The 14,982-nt window shown below is 42.7% G+C and overlaps 1 protein-coding gene across 4 annotated transcripts in view; it reads left to right on the top strand.

The window, feature by feature from the left end:
- The window catches only part of Pld1 (phospholipase D1), a 217,470-nt gene that overhangs the window by 195,026 nt on the left and 7,462 nt on the right, over positions 1–14,982 (top strand). For all 4 annotated transcript variants that reach the window (XM_050142099.1, XM_050142100.1, XM_050142101.1 and 1 more), the window contains one exon: positions 8,577–8,730. In XM_050142099.1, coding sequence (XP_049998056.1) covers positions 8,577–8,730 — 154 coding nt within the window. The remainder of the gene's footprint in view (positions 1–8,576; positions 8,731–14,982) is intronic.

Genomic DNA, 14,982 nt, shown 5'->3' with positions numbered 1-14,982 from the left:
CAATTAGTTTTCTCTGGCAGAGTCTCACTGGGCACCTAGTAGATGGCCAGCACATCAGGAGGCGCTTTGTCTCATGCTTTGTCAGGACTTTTATTTTAGCTTCTGGTTCCTTTTTCTATATTTTACAGGTTTTGGTTTTGTGGTTTCTCCATGTGTAAACGTGTGTCTCTGCATCTGTGCACGTTTCTTGAGCTTTTTCTTTGGCTTCTGTCCTACTTCATTTGGTTTCGCTTTATCTTATTTTATTGTTAGTTTTTAAATGTCTGTTTGTCTTCAAATCAGAGGTCGGGTATGGATTTTGGTGGGAGGAGTTGGGTGAAGAAGAATATTATTAGAATATATGTATGTAAGAGGACTATTTTCAATAAAAGAAAAAATAGAAAAATCACAAATATGCACAGACATCTGAAACATTTAATATAAAACAAGAGAAAGGAATAGCCATAGTTCTTCATGAAACGCTATAGTCTAAACCTGCTGACGTGCAGTGTGGTTTTATTTCAGTCATGTGAGTTGTTTATCTGAACCATGTAAGCTAATATCTTTTGTTTTTTTTAGATCTTAGCATACTTTTATTACATAATTTCCAGTTCTATCTTTGTTTATACACTTTTGTTTGCATATCTCACAGGGCTGTTCCTTTCTTTTCAACTGTAACCACTCTCCGATTTGCTATTTTTATTTTCTCTACGATTGCAAAGAACTGCCCTCTTTTTTGTTAAAAGCATATTCATTTCCAATTTGTTGCTTTCTTAAGTTTGTTTACGCTGAGGCCTCGGTTGATTCCCCAGTGTAATCCTGGAACTGAGAACACAGACATGTTCAAGGCTGGGCGCTTCTCTGGGACCTGTCTCCCCCAGTGCGGTGGACACAGGCCTGCAGGTGCATCGGTCCCTTGGGATCAAACACAGTCCTCTCCAGGTAGAGGGACTTACCTTTAGGCCCACGGCTCCTTAGTGGCTCGGGTGGATTGTGGCTCCTCTTTAGGATGAGGGATTTGAAAGTTTTCAGTCTGCTCACCAACCACCTCCTTTAAGTCCCTTTGGAGGTTCTTCAGCAGTAGGCAGGGCAGAGCCTGTGCTCCCGCAGTGTCCTTCAGCTGCTCCCTGCACAGCCACCTGCTCCGTCACAATTTCCTTCATCAATTCTCAGGAGTTTTGTCTGTGGTTTTTGTCCTGCCTGGTTCCCACAGTTGTTAAGTCCCAAAGAAATCACACAGAGCTCTCCATTAGTTACACACTGATTGGCTTAGTAGCTCAGACTTCTTATTAACTCTTATAACTTATATTAGTCCATTATTCTTGTCTATGTTAGCCACGTGGCTCGGTACCTCATTTGGTGAGGCAGTCAGTCACCTCTTGTTTCTTCTGTGGTTGGGTCACAGCCACATACTGCATCCTCTCCCTGAATTCTCCTGTTCTCCTTGCCCTACCTCTACTTCCTGTCTGGCTACTGGCCAATCAGTGCTTATTTAAAATATAATTGACAGTATACAGACCATTGTCCCACAGCACAGGAGTGCCCTCAGTGTGGTGCCCATCAGCTTGCTCCTTCACATCCTCCTTCCTTTTCACCAAATCATTTTTCCTATTTCTTTTCTTTTGGTTCTTGGGATATTTTCTGCTGATGAGAAAATAGAAATTAACTTGTTTGAAAGTAATAATCATAATGTAAAGGGAATAAAAAGTCACAAATGTTAAGGAAGATATTCACAAAACATTTAATTTTCAAAACACATAAGGAACAGTTGTAGAAGTGGCTCTGCGGCTGATGGTGAATGCTGCTCTTGCAGAGGACCTGGGTTCAGTTTCAGCACACACATGGAACAGCTCTCAGTAACTGCACTTCCAGGAGATCTGATGCATCTGGCCTCAGTGGACACCCGTCACACATATACATGCCCCCCCCCCCAGACCACATGTACACATATGCACCACATAATAAAAATTTTAAAACCCGCAAGAAACACCTTCAAATGAAGAATGGCAAATCTCCTAGGAAGCTGGTAGGGGAATTTATAGCAGTGCCAGGAGAGAACACCCAGGGCCATATATAGAAGACACTCGTGTTTGTTCATATAGGAACGGCACGGTAATAGTTCTTCAAAAGACCCAGACTGGCACAGCCTGATAAACATGGAGAGCACCATCAAGCCTTCCTTGGGGAGGGAAGGGCACATGCGAGAAGGCACTGAAGAGGTTTGGGGAGGGGTCCTGTTGTCCTGGCCTAGGTGATAGATTCAGTGGTGGTTTATCATTGTTTTGATGTTTGTTTTCTTATACTCTCTTGCATTTTGCTGTATATTGAAAATGCCCAGTTTCCTATAACAGACGCAGAAATGGTTTTAAAGTGATCTAGGCAATGACTTAATAAAAGCAAGTCAGTTCCATATTAGTTAGTGCACAGACACAGTGCATATTCACTATCAGTGATGCAAACTCTGAAGGGTCAGAAGTCTCCTCACTATGCTCTGTGTTCTTCAAAAGGCACCCAGAACCTGAGTCCATTCCATGTACCCCAGATTCCTCCTTCCTCTTCGTCTTATGTAGAAATGAGGAATGCCCCAATTCTGCGACTCCTTTTCTGAATTTGATTTTCAGAACATAGGAATGTTTAACAGCAAGACTGGAGATAAAATTTGCACTTATCAGAATTTCTTTGTCAGTATTAAGTCTGTCTAAGATCTGAGTATGAGTGTCTGTGTGTGTGAAGGATCACATATGTGTCTTGACTGTGTGTCACTTTCCACCTCGTATGTTGATGCGGGGTCCTCTGCTTCCTTGGAGCCTAGCTCATTGTAGAATATTATTTTAAAGTGTGTTACATTTGTTTATGCTCTGGAACATTTGTTTAACAATGTAAAGATGTGTTACTTCACCTGTCTAAATCACCTGATGGTCTAATAAAGAGCTGAATGGCTGATAGCGAGGCAGGAGAAAGGATAGGCAGGATTGGCAGGTAGAGAGAAGAAATAGAAGAAATGAAGAAAGAACAAGGAGAGGAGGCCATCAGGGGCCAGCTCCCCAGCCATATAGCCAACCACAGAGTAAGGGTGAAAGTAAAATAAAAAGAAGAAAAGGAAAAAGTCCAAAGCCAGATGTAACATGAATGGGGCCGGCTTGTTGGGGTTTCTGCCTTGCCCATTTCCCCACAGCCGACAAGCCCCAAAGAAAATCACACAAAGTCTACATTAGGTTATAAACTGATTGGATCATTAGCTGAGGCTTCTTATTAGCTCTTATGACTTTTATTAACTCATTATTCTGATCTATTTTAGCCATATGGCTCAGTACCTTTTTCAGCTGGCGGGTCACATTCTGCTTCCTCGTGATCTGTGCAGGACTGGGAGGAATCAACTTCCTCCTTCCCAGAATTCTCCTGTTCTCATTGTATCATTTCTACTTCTTGTATGGTTTTCCCACTTATACTTCCTGCCTGGCCAATCAGCTTTTATTTAAAACATGATCGACAGATTACAGACAATTCTACGGCACCACTTCCCCCTCTTTAAAAAAAAAAAAAAAAGGAAAATATCCATAGTCCATTTTTGGGGAATGTGGGCGTAGTATTCCAGGCTACTTTCATCTGGTTGGGGGCGCTGATAATCTTATGGGGACTTAAAGAAAATTTAGAGTTATGATCCAGTCCTGACTGAAGTATCCTGAGTCTTGATCATCTCAGGCAGCAGTCTTGAACTGGTTCTGGATGAAGAACTCAGACATTTGGGCCATCTATTCCTGCTGGAGATTTCTCAGGTGGTCTTCCTTGATCAAAGCTGATTTTTCTTAACTCTGAACAAATCCACAGCCTCTCATTTTCTATGGAAACAAAAGCAAAATCTTTTCTCCAAAGTAACATACCTTTTGACTTCAATTTTGAAGTCAAGCTATTTTCAAAATACCTATCTTGGATTAATTCTGCAGCATTTATAAGCAAATATCTTTTAGTAGCTATTGCTCCTTCCTCAGCATTCAAACAATTTAAAGAGAGCATAATAGCATACAGTATCAAGATTCTCTGTGTATTTTACATCTTTATGTGGCTTTATTTTAATCTCTATTTCTTTTATTTTTACTTTTAACTTTTGGCTTTTTGAGACAGGTTCTCTGTGTGTCTTTGTCCTAGAACTCTCTCTCTGTAAACCAGGCTATCCTTGAACTTACAGAGATCTGTCTGTCTCTGCCTCCCAGGCAAATCCTACTGACCTGCACCCTGCACCACCAAAACCAGCTACTCTCTTTCTTTTCTTTTCTTTTTTTTTTACTTTGAGAACTTTAACCTTTAACCTGTATATATTTTTAATACACTGTATAAACCACTTAGAGGTTTTCTTCCTGTTTGAATCTCTCTTTACTGTATATCTCTCTTTTTCTGACCACATGTGTCTTTAATTTGCTAAGGAATATGGAGAGGATTAAAGCAGTGGCTTTGACTACTAGATCCAGCCCATTCCTTAGCTTTATGAAATTCCACCCTCATGGTGGAGGAAGCAGCTGTAGCCGTTTTTTTGCCACAATTCTATGGTGTTTCAAGGTCCTTTCCAGAAAGCAAGCTGCAACATTGTGTCCATAAACAATACTCAAAAGCTCCTATGGCGGTTCAAGGTCCTTGCCAGGAAGCAAGCTGCAACAGTGTATCCATAACTCCATAGTCAGGACAGCCTGCTTGAAAGAGTCAGAGTTTTCCCTGGAAGGACTGCCCAGAAAGCTGGCATTTTAAAACAGCACAGCTTTTTTCCTGATATGGCTGAAAACCAAAAGCTTTACTCTACTCTTTACCAAGCTTTCTCAGGCTTTCTTTGGATACAGTTATCCACGTGGGCGCCATTTGTAACATGAGCTGGGCCTGCTTGTTGGGGTTTCTGTCCTGCCCAGTACCCCACAGCCAGAAAGCCCCAAAGAAAATCACACAGAGATCTCTATGAGTTATAAACGCTGTTTGGCCCATTAGCTCAGGATACCTATTAGCTCTTGTAGTTTATATTAACCCATTATTCTGATCTATTTTAGCCATATGGCTCAGTACCTTTTTCAGCTGACAGGTCACATCCTGCTTCCTCAGTAGTCTGCACAGGACTGGGGGGAATCAACTTCCTCCTTCCCAGAATTCTCCTGTTCTCATTGTATCATTTCTACTTCTGTCTGGTTTTTCCACCTATACTTCCTGCCTGGCCAATCAGCGTTTATTTGAAATATGATTGACAGAATACAGTTCTCACTCACCAGCCAGAAAGTAGACGGGTTAACTTAAGATGGCAAGAAACAGGCCAAGCTAAGAAAGAATAAGTATCCACGTGTGATTTATTTGGGAGCTGGGTTGCATGCCCTCCAAAAGAACTAAGAGTAAAAGAAAAGAATAAAAAGCAGACATTTTTGGCTCCCAGCATGGGGCCAGAGTAGAAGAAAATCCAACACTAGCTAGTGAGCCTGCTCCAGAAATCACCATCTCTGCCTACCTTACACTGGATCGCAGGTGGACCGTCATGCCTGCCCAGCATTTACATGGGTTCTGGGGACATGAACTGAGTCCTCATTTTATCACAGCCTATGTCCCAAGCCACACATCTTCAGCAAGGCAATAATGGAAAACAGAAAAAAATAAAGGAGATTCTTCAATGTGGCCATCTTGGGAAAAGAGGGTAAAGAGACCCAATGAAGCCCCCACATTTGTCTTCAGGGTTTTTCACTAAGACTGTGAGGTTTGAATGGAGAGCTAAAATTATGGCCATCTGAGCAGTGCCCTCCAGGACGCCAGTGCAGTCCTGCCCAGCACTAACCCATCACTGTGGGCTTCACTCTCCTGCTGTGAGGTCCTCTGCTAAGTTGTTACAACTGTGAAACCTCTTGCCAGGAGACAGGTTCCTGTCTGCCCCACTCTTTTTTTTTTTTTTCTCCCAGCATGGGATTTCTGGGGGGAATTCCCATTTCTTTGGCATCCATTGTTTCTCCAGTCTAGTAGTCAGGATGAGAGACACAAAATCTTGCATTCCTGCCAGGCCTGTTTCTCTGGCTTGTACAGACAACACCTACTCCTGTCTCTAACATTTCAGCTCACAATGCCAGGAGTATACTCCCGCCCTTGGGAGTTCAGGGCTGCTGCAATGGGATGGATGGATTTGGGGCTAATAGATACATATGTGGAGGTTCCGGTCTGGCTCCCACCCACAGGGTTCTGATCTTGGCTAGAGAAGCACCACCCAATCCTGCAGACCCAGTCCCTGAGTGGTATCTGCTTGGAGCAGGAAGAGTGTGAAGTCTCAAAGAAACACAGGGAGTTCCCTTCATGCACCTAGGAAGGAATGCTTAAGCTAGACAGAGGGATACAAATGCCACATTCTAGCAAATTCTCCCCACCTGCAGCCCTGGTTGCACCAACATGACTGGCTAAAGATCTGAGCAAGTACAACAACTAATGCGGAACGAGGAAGGTTCCACCCCTGAACAAAGAGCTGCAGGCCACTAAGGAATGCGGATGGTGGGAGAAAGGGTCTCAAGGGATGAACCCCCCATTTAATTACCCAGAACCAAAGGTCAGCCTCAGGACCATATACATTCAAGTCACACTAAATGGACTAGGCAGGCTGTACTTGTGCATTTATACATATAACAGTATCATTATTGTTACATTTATGTGCATCTATAACAATTAAAAAGAGGACATAAATTTGAGAAAAGACAATAAGGGGCATGGAAGGGCTGGAAGAAGAAAGGAGAAGAGGGGAAATCGTGTGATTATATTTTAACTGAAAAAAGCTGGCAAACCTCATGGTGTAATGCTAAAGCTAATTAGTGCAGATGCATGACTTTCCACGACCCACATTAATCTATTGTGAGCAATCAGGCAATAAGAAGGAGTGCACTGTACACATCTGAAATAAAAGACTCATCCTTGCCAAGGGGAAGTCAACATCCTTAGGGAATTGAGGTTTTATTTCTAGACCAGGCTGGCCTCGAACTCACAGAAGTCTGTCTGCCTCTGCCTCCGGAGTGCTGCCATTAAAAGCACTACTGCCCCAACTGAGGTTTCAAAATAGAGGGACGGTGATACCAAGGCTACAGCCTGCCACGCAAGCGGAGGTGGAGAGCTGCAGACATCGAGGGCAGACTGTAACTCAGATTAGACACTGACTGGGAACGCATGCCTGGCATTTAATATTCCTTGTGCAACCTGAAGACTAGAAAGACTGTTCTGGTTTTTGTTCTTGTTTTTTTTTAAAACAAGAACAAAAATCCAACTTCTGTACTGAGCCAGTTGATGTGCCAGTTTTCTTTGAACTCTCCTTCATGAGTTAGCCAGCTTCCTTTGAGATGCAGGTAGAAACCGGAAGTGTGTGAAACAATAAGGATACATTGTTTCATAAACAAGAAAGCTCCAGCGTTAACTAGTTTAGAGTCTTCCGGATTTTGTTGTAACAGGCTTTCTTGGACTGCCAGCCCCCAAATTATAACATAACATGGAGATTTAATATTAGTTATGAATGTTCAGCCTTATGCTTGTCCCACTAGCTCTTATATCTTAATTTAATCTGTTTCTCTTCATTTTTGTTTTGTCTCTGGGCCTTTTACTTTTCTTTCCTTCTGTGTGTCCTACTCTGTGTCTGGCTGCCTGGCTAACCCTACTCATCTCCCTCACTTTCTCCCTCATTCTTTCCTTGTCTCTCCTCTCTTATTTTGTCTGCCACCCCCACCCAGCCCTAGCTATTGGCCATTCAGCTTTTTTTTTTTTTTTTTTTTGCCAATCAGGTGCTACTTAGTCAGGCAAGGTAAACAGCAACACATCTTTACATAGTTAAACAAATGTAACACATCTTTTCTTAGTTAAAGGTTTTTTTTTTTTTTTTTCTTCTTGAGACAGGGTTTCTCTATGTAGCCTTAGCTGTTCTTGGCTGTCCTAGAATTTGCTGCCTTAAACTCACAGAGATCTGCCTGCCTCTGTCTCCCAAGTGCTGGGATTAAAGGCGTGCACCACCACCGCCCAGCTTCTAGTTAGTTTTGTTCCACAATATTTTGTAGGGATTTTTAAATAATCATTTTCATTTATGTGTCCCTGGAGCCGGAAGAAGGCATAAGGTCCTCTGAATCTAGAGTTACAGAATGTTCTGAGCTACTTGACACAGGTGCTGGGAAGGAACTTGGATGCCCAGCAAGAGCAGGAAACATCAGTATCTGCTAAGCCATCTCTCAAACCTGTGAGCATTCTTGTTGGCTCAGCCCTCATGTTTGAAAGCCGGCTGTAGATGAATCTTCTAACATCAATATCTAAAGGATGGAGGGATGGTATAAAGTTCTGCTTTCTCAGAAGCCCCTTGGAAGCTTGACGTGTCTAGAACCATGTCAAGGCCATCTCCTAATCGAATCACTGATAAAGATGGTGACATTATGATTCTAGGCTGCTTTAGAATGACCAAAGGTCTTGCTTGGGCTAATCCAGAGGAGGCCCCTACCTCTCTAAATGACATCTTCCCTAGATATCTTTGACAAAATTGGGGTGTTGAGAGTAAGGAAGCATGGGCAAGGGTCAGCCATTGGCAGTGGCTGTTAGGAGAAGTTGTCTACTTCTGTTGTTTCTCCGTTTAGGTTCTGCCAACATCAATGACCGGAGCATGCTGGGGAAGCGAGACAGTGAGATGGCTGTCATAGTGGAGGACACAGAGACGGTCCCCTCAGTCATGGATGGGAAAGAATACCAAGCTGGCTGCTTCGCCCGGGGACTTCGGTTGCAGTGCTTCAGGTGACCTCACAGAGCCACGCTTCTGCTATTGGTCCCACAGCCACAGTGGGGCTCAGGGTGACCTCTCCCTTGGCACTTCTGCCATGCCAGATTCTTTTTATCTAGAACAATGTGTCTCAGAGTGGAGGATATACACAGTAGTACAGCAATGATTCTAAATATACACACGTTTAATAGCCAGTCTTTATGCATAATAGCACAAACTACCATTTAAAATGTAATCAATTGAAGGTCAGGCCAGATCAAATCATCTAGGTATGATTTGTTTAAGTTTTTAAAAGTAGCTTCACATTTTTTTTTGTTTGTTTTTGTTTTTTCAAGACAGGGTTTCTCTGTGAAACAGTTCTGGTTGTCCTGGAACTCACTCTGTAGACCAGGCTGGCCTCAAACTCACAGAGATCACCTGCCTCTGCCTCCAAAGTACTGGGACTAAAGGTGTGTATCACCACCGCCTGGAACTTCACTTTTAAAAACCTAAATAAACAGGTCCTTCTGCAGGTAAAGGCACTCCCCACCTAACCTGAAGACCTGAGTTCAATCCCCTCAGCTCACAAGGAGAAAAGAGAATCTTCAATTTGTCATTCACACATGTGGACCACATGGCAAAATAGAGACCCAGCTTCCACCAATTGTCCACTGACCTCCACCACAGGCACTGTGGCATCAACATCTCCAGGCACACAGAATGGATCGCAAGGATAGCATAAGCTTGCTAAGAGTAGGCTAGTGGTTGCTGGCATCAGATGTAAGTGCAAACACTACATTTCCACAGTCTAAAGAGATTCCAGACAGGAGAGATTTCTGCCCTTCCTCAAGACAGACAGGCCACTGAGGGCTATGACACAGAGACTGTGTGACCCTACGGGAGTCAGTGCTGATGTTGGTGTTGGCTCAGGTTAACTGCCCCAGCCCCTTTAGTCTGTTATCAACAGCGATCCTCCTGAGCCTTCTAGATCACATCCCCTCTTTGCTCCCCACCATCTAGCTTTTTACCACACAACTAATCCAGGAGCAGGCGAAACTTTCCCAGGTCCGCACAGTCTGTCAACACCTTGACCACTCTCCCAGCTATAGACCCTGTTAGGAGGTTCTTATGATTCCAGAGCTGCCCTTGCCGTGATGTCATTTCATTTGTGACTATGGGGGTCTCTGTGACCCCCAAGGCCAGCAGAGTGCCAGTCTGCATGAGGCAAGAAGGAAAACGGGCTCAACATGCCTTAGTTAGCCAGATTCAAACTACCCTGATCCTGAGGAGTTTATTTTAGGCATATTTAAGTATGGTGCAAGTTTGAAAAAAGTCTCCTTGTGTAACACAATCCCTTGTGCACAAGGAGGCGTGATTACCCCAAAGCAACTCTTTGCAAAGTGTGTGCCTTCTTCCATGAAGATGGGTTCTACAGAGAGGCTACATGTTTTATCTTAAGGGCTAGAGAAGGATCCGGAGTGGTCTAGGTCATACAGATAGCGTAGAAGTCATCTGGGCTGTTTAGCCACCTCTTGTCCTGGGTGTGGGAGTCTGGGAGAGCCCCTGGCAGTACAGATCATGCAAAGGTCATCTAGACTATTAGCCACCTCCAATCCTGCCTGTGGGATCTTGGTATGGCCTCACCCAACAGATACCATAAATCACTAGGTTATTAACTACCTTTGTCCCCAGGCTTCTGGGTGGAAAACCAAGTTCTACATCTCTTCCACTGAAAAGACAGTCCTGCCTTTTGACATTCCAGTTTCCTTAGTGCTTGTCTGTGGGAGGGAGCAAGGACCTTCAAGCTCCCAGTAGTGGCCTCTGTGGTGAGACATACCAGGTGCTCCTGATGTACTCAAGGCTGTGCTTCGGGGGAGGGACATACTGTGACTTCCCGGGGGAGGCACAGCTTTCATTTTTCATGTGTTAACGGTCCATTTGGAAACTGAGTCACACACAGAAAAATCCATTCTTTGCTTTCAGTTCAAAGAACTCAGCAGAGGCCTGCCTCAAGATACGTCAATATCTTTCCACCGCTTTTACTGTGGGTTTGTCACCTTTATTACTAATTGCTTGACCCAGTGAGAATTCTTTCAAACCTCTGGTATTACAGAAAAGTGTTATGAATTCTTTTTGTTTAGCAGGGGGAAATTTAAAATTAGTGCCCTGGTAATCACCCCACTGACTTCCTACTACAACATATACAAGGAAATAATTATTTTACTTTTTAAGCTGAAAATGTATGTCCTGTCCTTTCTGTTGTAGGTGAACCAAAGTATTCTCTTTAAAGTGACAGGCTTCTTTATGTTTTTAGGCATATACTAATCATAGAAAGACAGGATTCTGCTTTACAACCCATTTTTTCCCTTGTAGAAATTTAGCAAATATAAAAAACCAATAAGAAGGTAAATTCATTTGTAATTCCACCATCCAGTGCCACCATTTTTTTTAAACTTTATTTTTAAATTGATGCATAAATTGCAAAGATTTGTGGAGTGCTGTGTGATGTTTTTGTATACGTGTTCATTGAGTAATATCTAGATCCATGTGAGGATCACTTAGATGTTTTACTGCATGTTTAGGAGGTGCCGTGGTGCACACATGGAGATCAGAGGACAGCTTCGGGCAGTTGGTTCTCTCCACCTGCCTTGCTGAGGCAGGGATCTCTATTGTTGAGCCTTGGTGAATGCTCCAGACCAGCTGGCCTGTGAGCTTCTGGGAGACTCCCCATGTCACTGTCAAATGCTGGGATTAAAGACGTGTATGCCTGCCTCAGGCTTTCTCAGTGGGTCTTAGAAATCCAGTTCAGGTCCACAGGCTTGCATGGAAAGTCCTTTTCTGATGAACCGTCTCTCCAGCCTGCACATATGTATCTACTCAAGCCTTGGACCTTTCTTTCTGAGGAGACCATTCAAAACCATTTCTCCTAGCTTCTGGGAACTGTATAGTCTACCACCATCCAAAGTGTCTCATGAACCACACCAGAACTTGTTACTCAGTCTACAATGACTTAGTTCCCATTGACCTACCAGGTTTCCGGCCCCTTCCTTGTTGCCCCAGCACTGGTAACCATCATTCTACTCTCTAACATCTATGAGGTCTCTCCCATGTTCCATCTACAAGGTCAAACCATCTCTGGATTTCAACACCTGGCTTATTCCTTGATGATTACTAGCTCCATCCATGTTGTCATAAATGATAGAATTTTTTATATGTGATTGAATAGCATTAATATGTATGGACGAGTCGCATTTCCTTTAGTCCCTCATCAATTGATGGGCACTGAGTTTGTTTCTGCGTAACACCATGGGGGTGCAGCTGTCCCTGACATACTGGAATAATCTCTCTGGAGATAACAGGGCTCTCCATTTAATCATCTGATGAACCCCAGGATGGGCTCTCATCCCTAGCAATGTAGTCAGGGTTTGCTATCCACAGCTCACAGTGTGCTAACAATTTTAAAAGTTGGCATCTAGCATTTTACTTCTCCCCAACACATGTTTGAATATATATTGCATCTATGTTTTGACAAAAAAACCCAAAATTTGAATCATGCAGGTCCTGAATATTCTTAACTTCTAAAGATTTGTGTGTACATACATACGTGCATGCACATGAATGTGAAAGCCAGAGCATAACTTGCACGAGTTTCACGTTGAGGGTCCTGAAGATCAAATTCAGGTCTTCTGACTTGGAGGCAGTCAACTTTGCCGGCTGAGTCATTAGGCCAGCCCCTGAATATTCTCTTTTCTTTTCTTGTTTTTCCTTTCTTTTTTTCCTTTCTTTCGTCTTTTTTTCTCCTTTTTGTTTTTTGATTTTTTTTTTTTTTTGAAACAAGGTTTCTCTGTGTAACAGCCCTGGTTGTCCTGGAACTCACTCTGTAGACCAGGCTGGCTTTGAACTCACAGAGATCCACCTGCCTCTGCCTCTGCCTCTGCCTCTGCCTCCCCAGTGCTGGGATTCATGCCTGGCCCCTGAATAGTTTTTCTTATTTAAATGCTGCAGTGCTTTTCCATGTCAATGTTGTTCTATAGCATTTTAATGATTGCATCATACTTCATGTGTGTCTGCCGTAGTTCCTTAAAAACATGCTTCTGTGTTTGACACAGCTTTCTTGCTGATGTAAAAATGGTAGGTATTTTTGTTTGCTTATTTCTTATGTGAGCAAGAACAGTGACAATTCTTCTCAGTCAAAGGGAGCTGCATCTGCCCCCAGATTTCTTCTTAGGTCGCTAACAATTTAACGGGCTCATTCCTTCTATTTCTTCAGCGTCTCTTACAGTAGTTAATCTTTGCCAATTTTTAATTTCAATATTTTGTGATTTTTAAGATTTTTTTAAAAAGTGTTTATTAGTCAAGAATACTTGCTCTTTTGTGAGTTTGCCTGGCCTTCTCATGCTCTTTGCACATTTTTCTGGAATGTTTAACTTTCTTTTAATGACTGCTTATTTTGTTGAATATGATTGAACAATTTTTCTTACTTCTATTAAGAGTAAAATTATTCAGGTATTATTAACCAAATTTATTATTTTTTTCTTTTACCTTTTTGCTGAATACATACACACACACACAGTCTAAGATCAACAGTTACTTTTGGATTTTAGTTTTTGGTTTTTCCTAGTATGTTTGCGTTCTACATTTTGCATTTAACATTTGTAGCTTCTTTTTATTTATTTACTTGTTTTTTACCTTGAACTCAGAGCCTTTCTGTCTCAGCCATTTTGGTATGGGATTTCAAGTGTGCACGGCCCTGCCTAACAGAGTAGCCTGTTTTAGTGTAGGAAATGAGACAGCGTCTCTTGATTTTCTTTCCTTCAATAGGTCAAAAGGTGTGTGAGGTCGTAGTTTTTACCTGCTTGTTTTTAAACATTTGCTGTTGTGCCGCCATACCTTGCTAAAACAAAAACAAAACTCTGTTTTTATCTTTTCTTTCTTTTTTTTCTTGAACTCACTTTGTAGCTAGGATGACTTTGGACTTTGGTCCCCTGCCTCCACCCTCCAAATGCTGGTGTGACAGGTGTGCACCCCACATCCAGGAGTTTATCTGATGCTAAACACTCCTTTATGACACTGCTGTTGCTGCCCATGTGACTCTCTTCCCATCAGTTACATCACACTGAGAGTCTGTTTTCTTACACACCAGTGTGACATCATTTTCATTTTCGTGGCCTCAGCTTTACTGTTACAGTATGGTCTCACGGCTTCCTCAGTGTAGCATGCTTTTGGAACACATTCGGTCATTCTAAATATTCATTCTTTCACATGAACTTTAGAACTATTTACTCAAATTCTGTCATGTCCATACTTTTCTTTTTAACTGGAAGTGTAGCAGATGGCATTTAACAAATGACATCTTTGTTGTACTGAGCCATCTTACTGGAGAAGAAGGCACGGGCCTTAATTTAGAAGATGTTTTATTCTCTGCCTCTCTCTCTTTCTCAGATGGGTGTGCATGTTTATAGGTGTGCATGTGCCCGTGTGTGTGCAGGTGCCCGTGTATGTGTGTGCATGTGCCCGTGTGTGTGCAGGTGCCCGTGTATGTGTGTGCATGTGCCCGTGTGTATGCAGGGCTTGTGAGTATACATGCATGTGGAGGTCAGAAGACAACTTCGTGTTTTTCCTTCGAGGGTGTGCATCTTTTTTTTGAAGCGGGGTCTCACTGGCCAGAAATTCACCAGTTAGGCCAGGCTGGCTCCAGCAAGCCATGTTTCAATAGCCTCACCAATTTTACCAGGCTCTCAGGCTGACCAGCAGGCCCTTGGGATCTTCATCTCTCCAACACTGGGGTTCCCAGCACATACCACTGTGTGTTTGGGGGACTGAATTCAGGTCCTCATGCCTGCAAGGCCAGCCCTGTACCAGCTGAGCCATCTTCCCATGCCAGTTCTTTGTTCTTTACTGACGTTTTAGGATTTTTATAACAGAGGATGGATCTTTGGTAAAACTTCGTTTTTCCCCTTTATACTTACCCCAACCTTTCATGGGAGGTTAATTCCCAGGTATGTTATTTTTCCTGGAAATTTTCACACTGTCTTAAAAAGGCATTTTTTTTTTTTGAACAATGGTTTTAACTTTATCCCTTGGCAGATACAGATAATATGCGACAAAACACCACAAAAAATGTCAATTTCCCCTGGCTGTATTGGAAATATTCCTAAAGATAAACATTGTAGCCTAGAGCACAGCTATTTTCTCACTGTAACATGCAGCTTCAATCCGTCTTCCATCTGGGCTGTTTTTAAATAGAAATTCAGAGACGCATTTCAACGGGAAAGCAATTCTAAACA

This window comes from Alexandromys fortis, unplaced genomic scaffold (assembly GCF_014885135.2).
Source record: "Alexandromys fortis isolate MF-2015 unplaced genomic scaffold, M_Fortis_MF-2015_v1.1 scaffold_41, whole genome shotgun sequence".
Classification (NCBI taxonomy): Eukaryota; Metazoa; Chordata; class Mammalia; order Rodentia; family Cricetidae; genus Alexandromys; species Alexandromys fortis.
This window is presented reverse-complemented; position numbering and strand designations above follow the sequence as displayed.